Below are 16,875 nucleotides of genomic sequence, written 5' to 3' on the forward strand. Positions count from 1 at the left end.
AGTTTATTCAATCATTATCCTTTCAACAAGAAAGAAAACCATGCACGATGACAGAGGCTTTCAGACTGAAATCAAAAACAGTAGCGACTCCAGGGTTTTTACTGGCAAATATCTGCCGTATTTCAACAATTTCAACAATAACCAAAAACCTCTCTTTGGTTCCTTCTTGACTCTGCCTCTGCCCACCAAATGTTGCTACTCTATTTCCTTGAAGAATTTTTTTTATATTGGTCTCTTTTCATTGACATCGCCAAAAAACCACCCGTATGGCAAAGGGAGAGCTGGAGAAAGATGTGCATGCTTGGATCAAAGAAGCCAGACCAGAGGGAGGGGAACACATGGCCCCGACAAAGCAGCACTTATCCAGAATCAGTTGCAGTCTGGATTGACGGACTGCAGCAGCAAACCCCAAAAAACACAACCCAGGAGTCAGAAAAGTCACTTTGCAGTGTTCACAGAGTGTTGAATATGATCTCATTCCATCTGAGTGTATCGTGTGAATACAGCCAGTGAAATCCAAAGAACTGGAGGATAAAAAGTGTCCTCTTTTGTACACACATACCTGGGTTGACCTGTGATGTGACGGCTCCTAAGAGGCAGAGGAGGACAAGCAGGAGGAAGTGAACGTCCCACAGGTGCTTCATCCCGAACACATGCACAGACACTGGCTTCCGATCTAAAAGAGAAGATGGAAAGAGCAGGACGCATGATGTCAGTTTGACCACAAGGCTGAAAGAAAAAAATAGCTCAGTGTGTAATGTTAGCGGCAGCATGCACACACTTTAATTTTGTATTTACGTCTCTGTATTCATGGGAACCAAACATTTGTTTAGATATATAAGGGGAAAACGGGAGTTTTAATTGGAAGCATGTTTTTTATTTCACTCAATAAAAGACATAATAACTGCCACAAAACAATGGCATTTCCATTTATTTTGTGCTTTATCACTTTATGAAAGAGGACCTAAGAGTAACTGTGGTGAGATTTCAGCAGCAGACGTACAACATAGTAGTTCTTATGAAATTAATATGGAGTTTTTATTTCGTTATTATTATGAGAAAAGGAATGAATGCATAAATGAATGAGCGAATGAAAGAATAAATGAAAGGACAAATTGTGGAGGAAGAGGGGAAAGAGACCCTGAGTCACAGACATGACTTCAACTGGACGGATGCAGCGCCAACAAGCCGTTGGTCAAACAGCCGAGAAAAACCATTCGATTCTTTCCATATTTCGTATATACGATTTCAAGGTCCAAATCACACAAAAAAAAAAAAGGACAAACATTAAAATGAAAACATCTTCGGTTTCTTCATGTAAAAAGTTTGGATTGTTAATTAAACGTTTCCAATGAGACAGGGGTGTGTTCACGGCGGAGCAGCCTTAACCCCTATTAGCAAAGGTTTGCTTCACTTAAAACAACTAGAAGCAGTGCTCTTTTACTGCTGCTCAATGTTGGTGTTATATAACCAAGGTTCTATTAATTGTTCACTTCACTAACCATACCTTATGTAACTGAAAAATGACAACATAATTTATTTATTTTATTAGTTACAAAGAAAAATCTGTACCTGCAGGGTTTTTTGTTGCTTTATTCCTATTTTGGCAATGTCTAATGATTTTATATCTTTATCATTGTACATTCTTTTAACTGGTCTGTATTCGATGTTCTTTTTTTGTTGTAAATTTCTTGTTTCTTGTCTTGCAACGTTAAATAAAAAAAAAGAATACAAGTTTCAGTTATACTAACAGGGGATATATCATGACTTTCGGAGATCAGGTCTATTGGAGAGTGCATCAGAGCAACGTTTAAACTGCCACACTGTAAAATATCTTAAAGGTTCTCCTTTTTGCTAATAACGTAGTTATAAGTTATTTTTTCGTCTAGTTATCACTGTTATTATTTAATTATTCATTAATGCTTCTTTCCTTTAGTCTGCGGTTGTCACTTTTAATATGTTGATTTGATCCACTAAATAAATGTTGTGCAGGCAACACGCTCCAGTGTAAACCTTAAAATATAGCAGCAAAGCAGGGTTATCTAAATTGAATTACACATGACACAAAACAAAGCTACCAGAGCACTGTGGGAATTTTCACTGTGTGTGTGTTTCCTGGTCGTCATCACAGGCCAAAAACAACATTTTCCTGACATCTCACCATTGAAAAAACAGCAGGATCAGCCTCGTACCGCTCAGAGCTGCAGCACTTTGGTTTGGACAATAGTACGAGACTTTGTAAAAGCCTTCAGCTCACGTACTGTTCAGTCAGGTGTCAGAGGTCTGTACTGTGCTGTATTATAACGGCCTGACAGGGAGCAGGGGATCTCCACCAGCTTCAACATGTCTGCAAATACTCCATATTCACTATGGGAAACAAATCTAGACCTGTTGATTTTGAACTCATGCCCAAGTTTATTCAATTTTTGAGCAGCAGGCAGAATTTTTAATGATACCCGATACTAAAGCACACTTTCCTCAGTTTTTCCTTTTGTCTGGAAACTGGGATCGTCCATGTATTAAGAACCAAATGCACAATACAGACCTTTAAAATAAAGCTGAAGTAACTAGAATGTCACCCAGTGGAGCACATACAACTGCCAAGGCCCAACAGTCCCCTTGTGAGGGCGGCTGTGGCTGAGAGGTAGAGCGGCCGTCCTCCAACACAAAGGTCGGTAGTTCGATCCCCAGTCTTTTTACCATCTGCATGCCGAAGAGTCCTTAGGCAAGATGCTGAACCCTGATTTGGCCCTGATAGAACAACAAAAATGATGCTAATAGATGCACTGTATAAATGTGTGTGTGAGTGGGTGAATGTAAAACTGTACTGAAAAGCGCTTTGAGTGGTCATCAAGACTAGAAAAGCGCTATATAAATACAAAACCATTTACCTTGGGAAACCACATTTAAATTATCAATGTTTTAAATATCATAAATATCAGTTTTTTTCATTACCCACATATTAGTCTAAAAAGCTCAAAAAACGCCCTATCTTGATACATTTAAGAAATTGATGACAACATTTTTCCTGGATCTGCCCCCTGAACCGGATCTGTCCCAAAATGTAATGGGATCTTTCTTGGTCCATGTCCAACCCTTACTCTAAGTTTCATAGACATCCATACAGTAGTCAATCATAATCCTGAAGACAAACCAACAAACCATCTACAATTGAATAAATATCAGTCCCCTCAACATGAAGATTCAGGCATTACTCGCAGAGAAATCAAACGAAAAGATTAAAATCTCCCTACTTTGCAGAGGTAAAAATCTGCACTCTGATCAAGATCCCCTCCAAAATGTAATAGTTTCTTCACTGACGCATACAGCTTCCTTCCACCATGTTTCCGTCCAGTAGTTTTTGCATAATCTTGCTAACAAACAAACAAACACTGGAGGTAAAAACCTCCTTAGTCTCGTTTGACCTGTTTAAATTTTCTGACACTTATTTCACCCTTGATTTGCTTCTTTCATTGTGGCCTCACATATAATCTCATTGCTTTTCTTTCTTCCATTTCCTGCAGCCTCAGGTTACAGCAACTTCCCACTGAGAGCCATTTAACCGGGTTTAACTCCTCCTGGCTTTCATTGCTAATGAAAGACAAACACCTGATGGCTTGTGTGCATTTGGAAGTCAAAAATATGTTTACCACGTGCTGCAGAGCGTTTTTCTGTAAAGGCTGCTAGTGTTGTATAGAGGAGGAGAATTGACCTTTGCTTCTACAAATCGAGACTCTCAAAGGACCGTACTGGTGCGTTAGTGTGTTATAGCCACTTTACTGCAAATCACATACATCTTAATGCACTGCTCACTATTTAGCAAAGCATGCCATTCCTGGAGATGGAGGCCACTCTCCCAGTTGTCAACAATTACAGACCAGAGTGAAATACATCCAAAACTAATGGATTGATTAAACATGGTTTCTAGAAAAAATGAATTCTCTTGACTTCTCATACTCGGGTCAAAATCTCCATTGATCCAACACTTGTGCCTGACAGGAAATATCCGAACATAATACCTGATTCCCGTCACCCTCACTGCAGCTGTGCTTTGAGATTAGCATTAACATAGCTAAAGCTGTTGTTAGAGTATGATAATGTTAAATGTTAACATGCTAAATTTAGCGTAACCCTCTCCAAACACACTGACAGTCTGACAGCTGAAGCCAGTGGCATTTGAGCCAAGTTTAACAAAGTTAACACGGATAAAGGTTGAACCACATCAGACAACTCATCTCCAAACATGACCAGCACTCAAGAGGAAGCCTTTTCATTTAGATACAAAATGGCATAACCCTCACACTGAATGTATCGTCTTGCTCAACTAGCGGCAACAATTTCAGACTAACATTGTTAGTCAGAAATCGTTAGTTAGAATGATTTTGAAGGCTATGGTAAGTTTTTAAGAATGCCTGTAAAGTAAAATGAGTTTAATTTAAAACTTTGTGTATTACGTATGAGTTTACAGAAAAGGTGTAAAAGGTCATGTGATTGTTGAAATGTAGTGTCAGATTTCCGGTGTATTAGTAACTGCTGGTGCCTCCTCTAGGTGTGGACAGCTGTGTTCTCAATACCTTTATGAAACAAACATCTGTTATCATATCTGTACATCAGATCGGTCATCAGCTCTGCAGTAACAGTCCCAGGTTCACAGTCCTGGAAACTTCTCTTCATTCTCGTCTTCCAGGGATACAGCAGGAAAAACTTATTCACATCCTATCTTGGTTTCAAAATATATCTGTTCCAGGACTTTTTTTCCCTTTCCCCTTTAAAGACATATTTCAAACTTTTAAGGGAAAAAACTCAAATGAAGTATAAATTATATAATAAAACCATTGTCAAATCATCTGAATGTTTAAATACCCAGAAATGAGGCCAAAATATCCCAGTTACGAATGCTGCTATTTTTCGCAAATGGAACCAAAGTCTGTGCAGAAGCGATCTTGGTTGGAGAAGCAGCAGTTGCAAAATCCTGATGATACACACATTCGACCAATCGTGAAGCTGTTAGTCATGACGTGAGTTTTTTTTATGGCATCTAAAACCCAAAGTTACTGGTAAAAACAAATTGTATCAGTGGGATAAAAACAATTGAACAAACATCGAAGCGATATGAACTAACTAAAATGACACAAACTAGCTTTGAGAAAATATATTCAACATGTATTTTATATTTTGTTTTGTCCACGTCCTATCCACTAACATGGTGAGGGAAGATTTTATGATTTAGAGGAGCCTTGGGTTCACTTAAGGGGAGCAGTCATGACATCAAACTTCATAAACAGTTTACAATTGCTCTTCGCGTTGCTAGTTGCTTGGTTCTGGGAGGTTGTTCCATCCTTTTCTCAGTCCTTAGTGCCACTTAGCTAATGTTGACGTGCTAACATGCTGAACTACAACAGTAAACATTGAACCTGTTTAGCATGTTAGCATTTACATTTGACAACAGCATTTAGAAAAAAATAAGCCAATCACACTCTCACAGAGCCGCTAGCGTTGAAAGGTTTTTAATTTAGCCTGACGTGAAAGAATCCAAAGTGAAAGTGATCATATACCTCAAAGCAGTCCTGGGTCACGTTTATGAAAATAAACCCAAGTCAGGTCTAATGACACCTCCACAAGTTTTCAGAATGAGAGCAAAAAATAAACCATAGCTGAACGTTCATAATGTAATCAAAACAACTTTGAAGAAGAGAAGCATGTTTGACACTTGGACACTCCTCAAATGGCCAAAGGAGCATTTTCTCATCAAGAATCCACATTAAAAAGTCTTACCCGCTGCGACCAAAGTGAGAAGACACAAGGTCATGGCAAAGAATGTGAAAAAGTCTGTTACTTTACCAGAAATAAAGCAAAGGACAAAGACGTTATAGAACTTTTTCTTTCACATAAGGTCCCAGCAGCACCTCCAGACGATAGATTATAAAAGTCTGGGCAACAAGTCATGAAGGAAAACTGGTCTCATATGTTCCTACTCCAGAAGACTCCTCTGTCCCTCAGAGAAATATTTTTAGACATAAAGTGTGGTGAGGATACCCATGCATACAGTGCCTCACTCCGATTTTTATAAACATCCACACCAAATATCAATATAGTACGAAGATTTTCTCACACATAATCCATTGAGAAAGATTTTATAACACATATTTAGGACTACAAACATTATTATGTCTTATATGTCCACGGCTCAATTTGTGTTCGTGGTGCAGCTCCCTGTCGACTGGAATCGCCTTGTGCCAACACACACACAGACAGCATTCACTGAGGGAATATTTAAAAAATGAACATTGTATAACTTCTATTGTCTCTGTTGTAATCTTTTATTCCTTTTTGATCAAGGCCTTTTTTTATTTCAAATATATAAGCATATTAAATATACAACTTAAACGTAGGAGAGTTAAGTCAAAAACAGTTAAGTCAAGTTCCTCTCCCAAGCGTGCCCCCATCCCCAAATAATGTACTATGATTTTATTTTTGAAAAGAAAATTTGTCCTGGTTGTAGTGTCGTACTTTTCAGGATTTCATAAACTTTGGGGATGGGTTGCAGCACTGAACATTTCTGATGGACAGAGAACTCGCTGCATTTTATCTCAGTCACTGTTTTTAGAAAACCTGAACCTGAAGAAGAACCTGAAGAAAAAAATCGGAGCAAAGTAAATGGTAGTGTACTTGCATTAATCAATAATGGAGACTTTCTTTTTGTAAAAATATTACCATAACAACTGGTGTGTTTAAGCAGGACAGAAATTTACTGCAGTGGAACTTTCTCCCGTAGTAACCATATTTAGTATAGCAAACAGTACCTGAATGTGGTGGCAAATTACAGTCTGTACTGTACCAGAGGAAGTTATGACCTCTCATTCACATTAATACAATATCTAACATGTCAGGGACTCAGATATATCCATAGATATCACAGCTAAAGTGCTCCATCACAGTTCTGAACTCAGACTGGACATCTATCAAGTATTACAAAAAGAACAAACTGTAATAACTCTGACTGGAGCACTGTTAGAATTCCAACAGCTTATTATAAACAGGAAATGTTAAAAAGCAGCGAGCAGAGTTTATTGTATCAACGAGGTGCAGAACGTTCTAGAAAAGAACAACTATTGACTTGAATTCAGCTTCAGAGAAGGAAAAAAAAATGTCTGCGCCCCATAAATATCATCTCCCCCTCGGCTAGTTCAGGAAATGGCGGAGGACATATCCTTCACTCACAAACCCACAAGCTCACGGAGCTCAATCAAGAAAACCAGACAAACCGTCACTATAATTTTTAATCAGAGAGACGAGTTAAATTCATTAGAGATTCACTGCTCATAAAAAGAAGGGGCATAAATAACTATTCTGGTCACCTCGGAAAAAATATTAAAGTTGGTACATCAACATCCTTCCCTATGGTGACTCATCTTATGTCCAAAGCTCATTGTCATGTCCTCCTGCAGAACTTTTGCTCTGGTTGATTCCCAGGCTTTCCTGCTTGTATAAATAATCAGATTTCCCTCGGAGGGTCGAGCCCAGCACACAGTGAAACCCTGGTGCACCACCAGCTCCTGCTCTCTGGGAACAAGCTTGTAAAGTAAACACACAGGTTTACTCGGCTTTGCTTCCCGACTCAGTCTCTCTCTCCCGCCAGGTTCTCCCACACACATACACACATACACACAAACACAACCAGCAACATCAACATGTAGGGTTCTACGCAAACCCCGGCAGGAGAAAAAGCTTCTGACAGAGGCTCAGAAGGTTGAGAACAACTTCACATTTTACCATCCAACCACCAAGACCTGCAGCCATTGAAAGAGGAACGCATTAGGCTTAGAAGTCGGCAGAATTACATCCCTGCTTTCGTAATCACACAATTTAAATACAGCTCATAATCTCTGTTCACTTGCATGACTCCGTGTCATTTTACCAATCTGACAACTTAATCTGAACCTTGTTAAACATATTAATCAAAATGTTTGATTCTGGATTCATGCTGGTAATGAATATAAGTTCAAATCAGTGCAGGATAAAAAAGCGACAAGGGTCTGTATTTTCATTGGTTCTTGTTGCACTGCAGTGACTGTCAAGAATGTATCCGGGGGGGATGTAACAAAGTACGTTTACTTTATTTATGTACATTTTTAAAGTAACTCATCTACCGGCTTTAATCACTTCAGAGTCCCCTACACATTTGGTAAGATTCCAGTAATGGCATAAGGGCGAGTCACAGGGACCACAAATGAACATGGTGCAATGGGACATCCAGTGGTCTGGTGGTAAATACCAATACCATAAAACCAATGTGGCTGGTTCAGTTTCATCTGTGGGACTTTGTTGCATGTTATAACTCTGTATACCTCCTTGTTTGCTCTTCTATAATAAAGGTGAAAAACACGTAAAAATCACAAAAACACATGTTGTGAGTGTTGAGTAAAGCTTAAATAGTGGAGGCCATGCTGAGTATATGAGCTGCTGAAAACAAGGCAGATCACATTTTACACAGGTTTGTCTTGACTACCTCAACCCATAAATTATCTCCAGGCCTTATAGCACAGGCTGCATATACAGTAAGGGTGTGTGTGTTTTTATGTGTGCTGTTTGTGCCGGGCCTGTGTGCCCCTATACTATGCACCATAACCATCCACACATGCTTTCTATTATATGCTCACGTTTCTCCCTTAAGGCTGAAACATCTGTATCACAGATATTTTACTTTTATGGCAATGCGTGAAATGCAAATCACATTTCCAAGTCAGAGTCAGGTGGAGCCATGTGAGCATGCAGCAGTAAAATCTGAGATGTATGTGGGCAGGCACTTTTACACACATACACGTTAGTAAGTTTGCTCTACTGCAAGACCAACCAATCCTCTATTGTCCTGGTGAGATATGATACCTGGGGAGAAGTAAATTACAGGATATATCGCACCACATATGCACATGGAAAAAAAACAACACTTTGCATTGTAAGCCATTGCACTACTACAACATCAAAAATCAAAAAGCTAAGATCATGTGCTCCATATCATGATACCTCACAGATCAATGGCTTTATAATCCTAAGAATCTTGTAGCAACTGTTCACCATGAAAACCGATTAAGATGCTGCTAAGCAGGCTCCTTACTGTGACAAATTCAAAAAAGGAGGGATGGATGGATAGATGGATTGCTGGACTGATGGATGGGTGGATGGGTGGATGGGTGGCATGCTGGCATGAGAGGTTTTAATAAGAGTCCTGAAGGATAAACTCTCTGCACTGTGATGACTTCCCCTACACATACATTATGTAATAAAGAAAGGGGGTGGGGGGGGTTAGACACACTCGAGCAGGAGCAGACCTGCTGCAACGCCTCACTGACGCTGCCATCGGGACCTTTAGTCGCCCCAGGATGTGAACCGTTCAAGCCCACATGCCGGTGCTCGTAAACACTACCAGCTGATGTTCAGGGGCCACAAGGGAGAACCGATTTAACCCTGCATTTAATCTACCTGCTAAAATCCACCCACAGCGTTTTCGACTCATAACTGTTCATTGTGAATATCATGAAGCGACCAGGCCTGCGTTTGTTATGTAAAGAGAGTCTCTTAAAAACCTTGACTGGAAATCCATTCTGATTTAATATCCAGACCCTGAACTTTACAGCTACACTGTCAGATTGGAAAAACAGCAGCTGACGCCAAGAGGCTTTTTTTGCTTTCCATTTCCTTCGTCAAAGCTGAGATCCATCCCCAGCACACTGCTCCTCAATTCAACTGCAAGAAAGTACTTTCTTAAATTTCAACAGGAAAGTACATCTGAGTTCTTAAACAAATATGACTTAAATACCTGCACTGTATTGCATTGGTTTAGATTATACATTCACCACTATATGAACTGAGGAAGGAGTTTTACCTTTGTTGAGGACAATATCATATCCTGCTCTATTCTGAAGGAAAAATAATGAATTAAATAGTATACACATATGCATTAAATGCACTCATAGTAACACAAAGTGGTGGAGGAGGCATTAGATCTTTTGCTTTTGTAAGTAGATGAATAACAAAAGTGCAACTTTACTCATAGCAAAGGTATTATCAGCTACATGTACTTGTCTGGCTAGATATAGCTCCTGTAACCGATATAGTATCATACTGTATATTAAGACACTCTTATATATTGATGCATCAATGTGTAGTAGGCAGTTCCCTGTTATAGCTGAAGAAGGGGGAGCTTTCACTTTATATATTATGTGTACTATATATGAGGGCCCAGCACCGCCAAAGGGTCCCAAGACATATCTGAGGTGAACTGCATTCATAAGTACAAAATTGTGATTATTAGAATAAAGGATAACTAGAATAATAATTTGTGTGTGGGATGGCGGCATATTGGTGTGGTGATTAGCAATGTCACCTCACAGCAGACCCTTGGTCGGTTTCTCTCTGAGTGGATTTTGCATGGTCTACCTGTGTCTCTGTGTTTTTCTCCATTGTTGGCCCTGTGATACACAGCAAACCTGTCCAGGATGTACCCTGCCTCTCCCATGATGTCAGCTGGGATTTCTCACAAGAGAAAAGACTGGGAACCACTGGTATCTATTACAATACATTGTATTTTATAAAATGATCATATGTGTTTCATGTAAAATCTGCACTGTGACTTGTCAGATGACGTGGAGGAGTAAAAAGTAGAATGTTTGACTCTGAAATCGAAGAAAAGGGAAGTTAGGTATAATAGAAATACTCAAGACAAGTATTAGTATTTCAAAACTGCACTAAAATGCAGTTCTTGGTTTAACGTGCCTTAACTTTCAAATGAAGTAACTTGACACAACATAGCAGATAGTAATAGCTTTATAATATTTTTTTTTAAAGCCCAGTGTCGTCCATGATACATCAGCAGTATTGCAAGTCATACGGCAGTGACAGCTCATTCACTGCCCATGCAGGCTGTCATTTGTGCACAGTGTCAGCCTGCAGCCTGTCATGAGGTCCTTTTGATGTTGAAATATTACCTTCCATCTTCCTGACAGCCTGTGATTAGCACAGACGGGGTCCGAGCGAGGGAGAGGTGGAGACACAGATAATGAGCATCAGATAAACAGAGAGAAGCTGCCACATGTAAACAGGCGAGAGCGAATGAAGACTGAATGAGGAAAAACACCAAGGCCACAAGTGTAAACATAGTGGAGGATTCAGGAACTGGCTACCGTGTGTTACAGTGTGTTACTGTGTATTCACATCTGTCTTTTTGCTCCTTTATAATCATTTGGTTATGTGATCACTGCTTATCATCTGCCTAGTGGAGCTGCCGCTTCTGTAGTCTGGATAAAATCAGCAAGCAACCATTCATCTATCCTGCTTATCCTCTAGGTGTCACAGGAGCCGATCCCAGCTAACATTGCCAAGAGGCTGGTACAACCTGGACAGGTTGCCAGAGTATCCCAGCGCCAACATACAGAGACAAAGAATCTTTTACACTCACATTCACAACAAATCCAGAATCGTCTTGCTATGAGGCGACGGTGCAAACCACTGCTCCACCCAACCTTATAATTACTTCTTCAATTATTCCACGATGGAAAATATCACAGAAGAAATCAAATTTAGAGTATGTAATATTTCCTCTAACTAGAGCTGAAGCATCTCTGGTTTTGGAAGTGGCCCTCAAGTCAGAGACAAACAAGTCATTTAAACTCAGAAATATAAGGGACAGATGCAGGACCTCTTCAAGCTACATGTAACTTAAACCCCCTCAAACAGTAGGGGATGAGGGAGGGGCTGGTTTGGGCAGGGTCAAGGTTCAAGCACGTGTGGGAGGCAAAGTCAACAGCGCTCTCTTTTAAGGACAATCTTTCCCCAAAATGTGGCTATATATATACCAAAATTACAGCGTGCACCTCAGCTGGAGCGAGCACAGCTGGTTTTCTCTTGCCAGAGGCATTGATTTGAAAACACTTCCAATCAAACAACGTCAGCATCGAGTTACAGCTAAGCTAAGAAAGCACCGGGGGCCTCCAGTGCAGTGTTTTGAATGTGGGGCTGAAATTACAGCCTTGGCTGTGGCGTGTGATTAGGGTATGTGAGGATGTCAGTCAGCCTCCAGAGGGAGGGGCTGCTAATTGAAATGACATGTTAGAAAGACACAGTGATAACACACTCCTAATGTGGTTGCATCTATACGCTCTCTCATTCTATCGTATCCCTTAGTGTGTGTGTGTGTGTGTGTTTGTGTTTGTGCTCTTGTACAGATATCTTTGCGAGGACCATTTTTAGCCTGTACAACCTATACAGAGTGAGGACATTTTGGGAAAGTGAGGACATTTTGGGAAAGTGAGGACATTTTGGGATAGCGAGGACATTTTGGCTGGTCCTAACTTTCTGACCCACCTTTAATGGACTGTTTGAGGGTTAAGACTTGGTTTTAGAGTTAGGGTTAGTATTAGGCTTAGTTGAATGTTTGGGTTAGGGTTAGGCATTTAGTTGTGATGGTTAAGGTTAGGGTAAGGGCCTAGGGAAGGCACAATGCCAATGAGTGTCCTCACTTAGATAGAAGTACAAATGTGTGTGTTTGAGTGTCAGTCTATATAAAAATTGAATTACACCCAAATAATAATGAGTTATGGCTTTGGATCAAATTCCCTGTGAACGTTCCCTCCCTCCATTTTCCGGCTGTCTGAACAAATAAAAAATACTGAATATGAGAACATTATCCACTCCCCTCTGACATCCACCACAGGCATTTCATATATTTCCCTGCAGCGATGGCTCCTCCATTCTAGTTCGACAAAGAACCTTTTTTCGCTAATATAGAGTGTTTTATATTCAGCAGCCCAGAGATCACACAACAAAGGGAACGTAAAGCTGGAGCGACCTGATGCTCTGATAAAATATGAATCCTCATAAATCGGAGGTGATCAGAGCATTTTCTAATGTCACTTTTTGTTTATGGAATTTGTTTTGTCTTCTTGTACGTTCAGTGCAGAATTTGTAGACACCACAGAGAAAGCCGCTGAACTTTTAGAGGGAGGACAATGGATCAAAGGAACGGAGGAGGAAAGTGAGTTTCTCTTAGTCAGAAAGTACATGGTGAACTCTTCTCTCAAATATCACAATATATCGTGGACTTGTGTTGCATTCTGCACAAATGTGTCCCACTACCTTCTTCAGTCTTGGATTTCTCTTTACATATACTGAATATTCACTCACCATTGCCAAACAAACAAATCAAATATAATGATTTTTTAACATAGTGGAAACGATTTACATATTGTAGAGGAAGGAAAGTATGTGGATATACAGAGATATACAGAGTAGTTTAAATGCAAATGTTTAATTCAAATATTAGTGTCTCAATTCTGCATTGCATATTCAAAAATGAGTTAAAAGAGTGTTTTTGCACTGTAAGGTATAAAATCCCTTTAAATAACTCTGCCTGTAGAACGGCAGCAAGCTATTATACTCATCATCAATTATCAAAATCAGCAATTAAGGTACAAGTAGTAAATCTTCACATTAGAGTGTGTGTGTGACAAAATTACACAAATTTGTAATTGATTATTTACTTACATAGACTACTCTCACTGTATAATTTTAGTATAGTCAACTGATTTTTAACTGTATCTGAATATTGCACTGATGTCCTTCTTGTTTTTACTTGACATGCTCTTGGTGCCTTAGAATTGCCCAAATAAAGATTTTAGTGTGTGTGAATTGAATTGAATTGAATTGAATTGAATTGAATTGAATCATCAATTCACTTGTCATGTTATGATATCTTCTGTAAGGCTATTTTCTTAAAAAAAGAAAGAGCAGTCATCTGTTCCATTCATTGTGGACAGCACACACACACACACACACACACACACACACACACACACACACAAACTCACTCAGCTATCTTGAGCGATCTCAGGATGACCTTGACCTCTACCTAACAATTGTTCCATTGATCAGTGCCTCCCCAGCTCAGTCTAACGTCGACAGTTCAGGTCAGCGAGCGCTGCCCAGATGTCTGAGCTGTGAGCGCACACTGTGCATGTCCTTAACTCTTCTGTGTCGAGGTAACTCACCACATAACTTCAGTGAGAGAGAACAGAGACCTCTGTGTGGGCACCTGTCACCCACATACCACGGCAGGACACCTACATACCATCTACGTAACGCCTACATAACGCCAAAAAACGTACACACCACCTCCATGATACAAAAGCAGGATGTGTACCTTAGTATCGTTTCTAAAGCCGTACCTTGAACATTCAAAGTTTCGCCAGCTGACCACAGTGAACTCTGAGCAACCATAGATGAGTCAGTTGTTTAACTTTTCCAAAACATTCTTCTAACTTCCCCCACCACAGTAAAGCAAACCAAAAATGTTTTCATTTAGTTACTCTTATTTTTTCCTTAAAAAGGACACTTCCAGCATTCTGCACAGTATTGTCAATTGTATAATGAGGTAAACAGAGTACAGACAACCTGAATCACATTCAAATAATTATGTTACATATTAAACACAAATTAAAACATCTAATTTGTATGCATTTTCTGAATAAAATAATTAAAAAGTTGAAGAGATCTGCTTCCGCTTGAGTTTTGAGGATTTTTTTAAATAGAAAAATCCATGATTTAAAATATTGTCTCTAATCATGATCATTATTTGAAACGGAAAGGTATTTAAATAAAGGAATGAGGCTTAATCTCATTTGAATGCAACCACAGCAAAGTAAAGCTACATGTATTATAGCCTCAGTTAGAAACAGCTGGATCTGCAGCAGCACAACAGAGAGGAGTTTGAATCTGGCACAGCATCACTCTGCTCTGCTGTCCACTTCTCTAGTCTGCCATGCAAAAAAAACAGCCACTTCACACAGAAGGTACAAAGAGTTCAAACGTGCAAGAAAGACGATCAGGGTGAACGTTTATGGCACACACACACAAGGCTTCCAGAAAGTTGGTCATCGTCTGAACTCCTAACTTTACAGTCCCAACAAAGACAAAAGAAGAAGGATCCAATATTAAAGATAAGAAGTGTAAAAGAAAAAGGTTGACTTACTTTTTAGATGATCTTTGCTCCTTTTAGACCATTTGTTCCGAGACGGTACCAGATTATCCAAGTTACAGTCAGACGGCTGGATGTTACAACCCGAGCCCTTCTCGCTCTCTCCCCGTCAGTCGCCTTCACCAGGACTCATAGGGCTGATGTAAGACACCCCTGCACAGAGGAAAAAAAGAGAGGGAGAGGAGCGAGGGAGCGGGGTAGAGAGAGAGAGAGAGAGAGAGAGAGAGAGAGAGAGAGAGAGAGAGAGAGAGAGAGGGGAGGTAGGGGAAAAAAAACTTCACATTCTGTGGATTCTTGGGAGCGTGCCAAAGTCCCAGAATTCCACATGCCTCACATAAGGTTTCAATTAAGGCTGAATCCAACGTTCAATCAGAAAGCTTTCTTCCTCCTGAAAAGAGCCTTTCTTTTGACAGCTAGACGCTGGAGCAACAATCCGAGGTAATGTTTGTGTTGCTCCCCTCTGAAGTCATTTCAGAACACATTTGTAGGAAATGTTTGTTGCTGCTGTCCCAGACAACTTCTCATCAAGTTCCCAGGTCACGTTTAAAATGTTGTGAATACAAATCATCATACAGTACACCTGTTGAGTTTGATTGTATAAAAAAGCTGATCTTTGATTTGTCTTACATGTATGCAACAATCCACTGTTTTTGTATCAAATATGGTGGTGTCGTCACTGCAGCCAAATCTAGGAATAGAGTGTTGTGGAGAGGGTGTTTTCTAATCAGGTCATAAAATGTGGGTTTTGCAGCTAATGTGGCCTGAAACATTTCACCAGACTGAAGAAAGTATTTTGTTTTATCCAGAGGACATTCTGACATCAGGGTTTCCTGCTTTCTTGATCTGTGGAAAGCTACTTGTAGAGTTTGGATTACAATAGCTAGAAAAATGATACTGCTGTGTTTGGTGATGACCTGCCTTTTTCACCGGCAGCTATGGGTAGATTTCACATTTGATACCATAGATCTCGCATATAAAGATGGAAGACAACAGCTCCCACAAGTTAAGCCAAATCATTTCGTTTTCCCCCTGGTGGCTGGCTGAAGTATTTGTCTCAAACCCTGTCTCCTCCACGTTAGTAAAAATGAGGGGAAACGCCATGATTGACAGCTGAGACTGACTTGTGATTGGTCAAGCATGTGTATCGGTGAGACCTCGATACTGCAGCTCCATCTCTTGGAATCTGGCTCCAAATACTGAAAAAAACAAGATACCAGCAAATGTATCTAGGACATTTTGGCCTCATTTTTGAACAGCCAGAAAGTGCAGATGCGTTATCCATCTTTATACACAGTCAATGTCTGGCACAGAAGGCTGTTCTGCATGACTTTTAATAACCTAGTGATCGCCTGATTTTGCATCTAACAATGTTCTCTGGGCTTCAACCGATTATTAATAGGTGTCAACATTCTAAACTGGTTAGAAAGATCAACAGTATAGCTGCTAAACATTAGGTTGTCAGCGCTGTCATTGTGAGCAGGTAGCATTTAACTAGCATTAGCTTGAGCACCTACCATAGACTGTTTATAGAATGTTTTTTAAACTAAAACTAAACAACTTTAAACAAATACATTTCATTATAACTCAAATAAAAACTTGTGTAGAAGTGTAGCCTCACAGTTGCTAGCGTTTCTTCATACTCTTCTACCGCATTTCACAATCATCCCCACACATATCCGTCTGCAAACTAGGACCCCATCAGTGTCAGTGTCATTCTGCTAAGTAGCCTCACTGCAATCTGTCACATCATGATGCTTAATGTAATGTAGCTGGAGAGTGAGAAAGGAAACGATTCACAATGGAACAACAAATAATACTGACTGAATAGCTGCAATAGAGCTAGATTT

At 39.9% G+C, this 16,875-nt stretch overlaps 1 protein-coding gene across 3 annotated transcripts in view; it reads right to left on the minus strand.

The window, feature by feature from the left end:
• The window catches only part of ddr2a (discoidin domain receptor tyrosine kinase 2a), a 29,955-nt gene extending 14,744 nt beyond the window's left edge, over window positions 1–15,211 (minus strand). For all 3 annotated transcript variants that reach the window (XM_053429896.1, XM_053429895.1, XM_053429894.1), the window contains exons 1-2: window positions 15,023–15,211; window positions 563–676 (exon numbers count right to left, since the gene is read on the minus strand). In XM_053429896.1, coding sequence (XP_053285871.1) covers window positions 563–644 — 82 coding nt within the window. In that variant the 5' untranslated portion in view covers window positions 645–676; window positions 15,023–15,211. The remainder of the gene's footprint in view (window positions 1–562; window positions 677–15,022) is intronic.
• Window positions 15,212–16,875: the final 1,664 nt, after the last annotated feature.

This window comes from Pleuronectes platessa, chromosome 9 (genome assembly GCF_947347685.1).
Source record: "Pleuronectes platessa chromosome 9, fPlePla1.1, whole genome shotgun sequence".
Lineage (NCBI taxonomy): Eukaryota > Metazoa > Chordata > Actinopteri > Pleuronectiformes > Pleuronectidae > Pleuronectes > Pleuronectes platessa.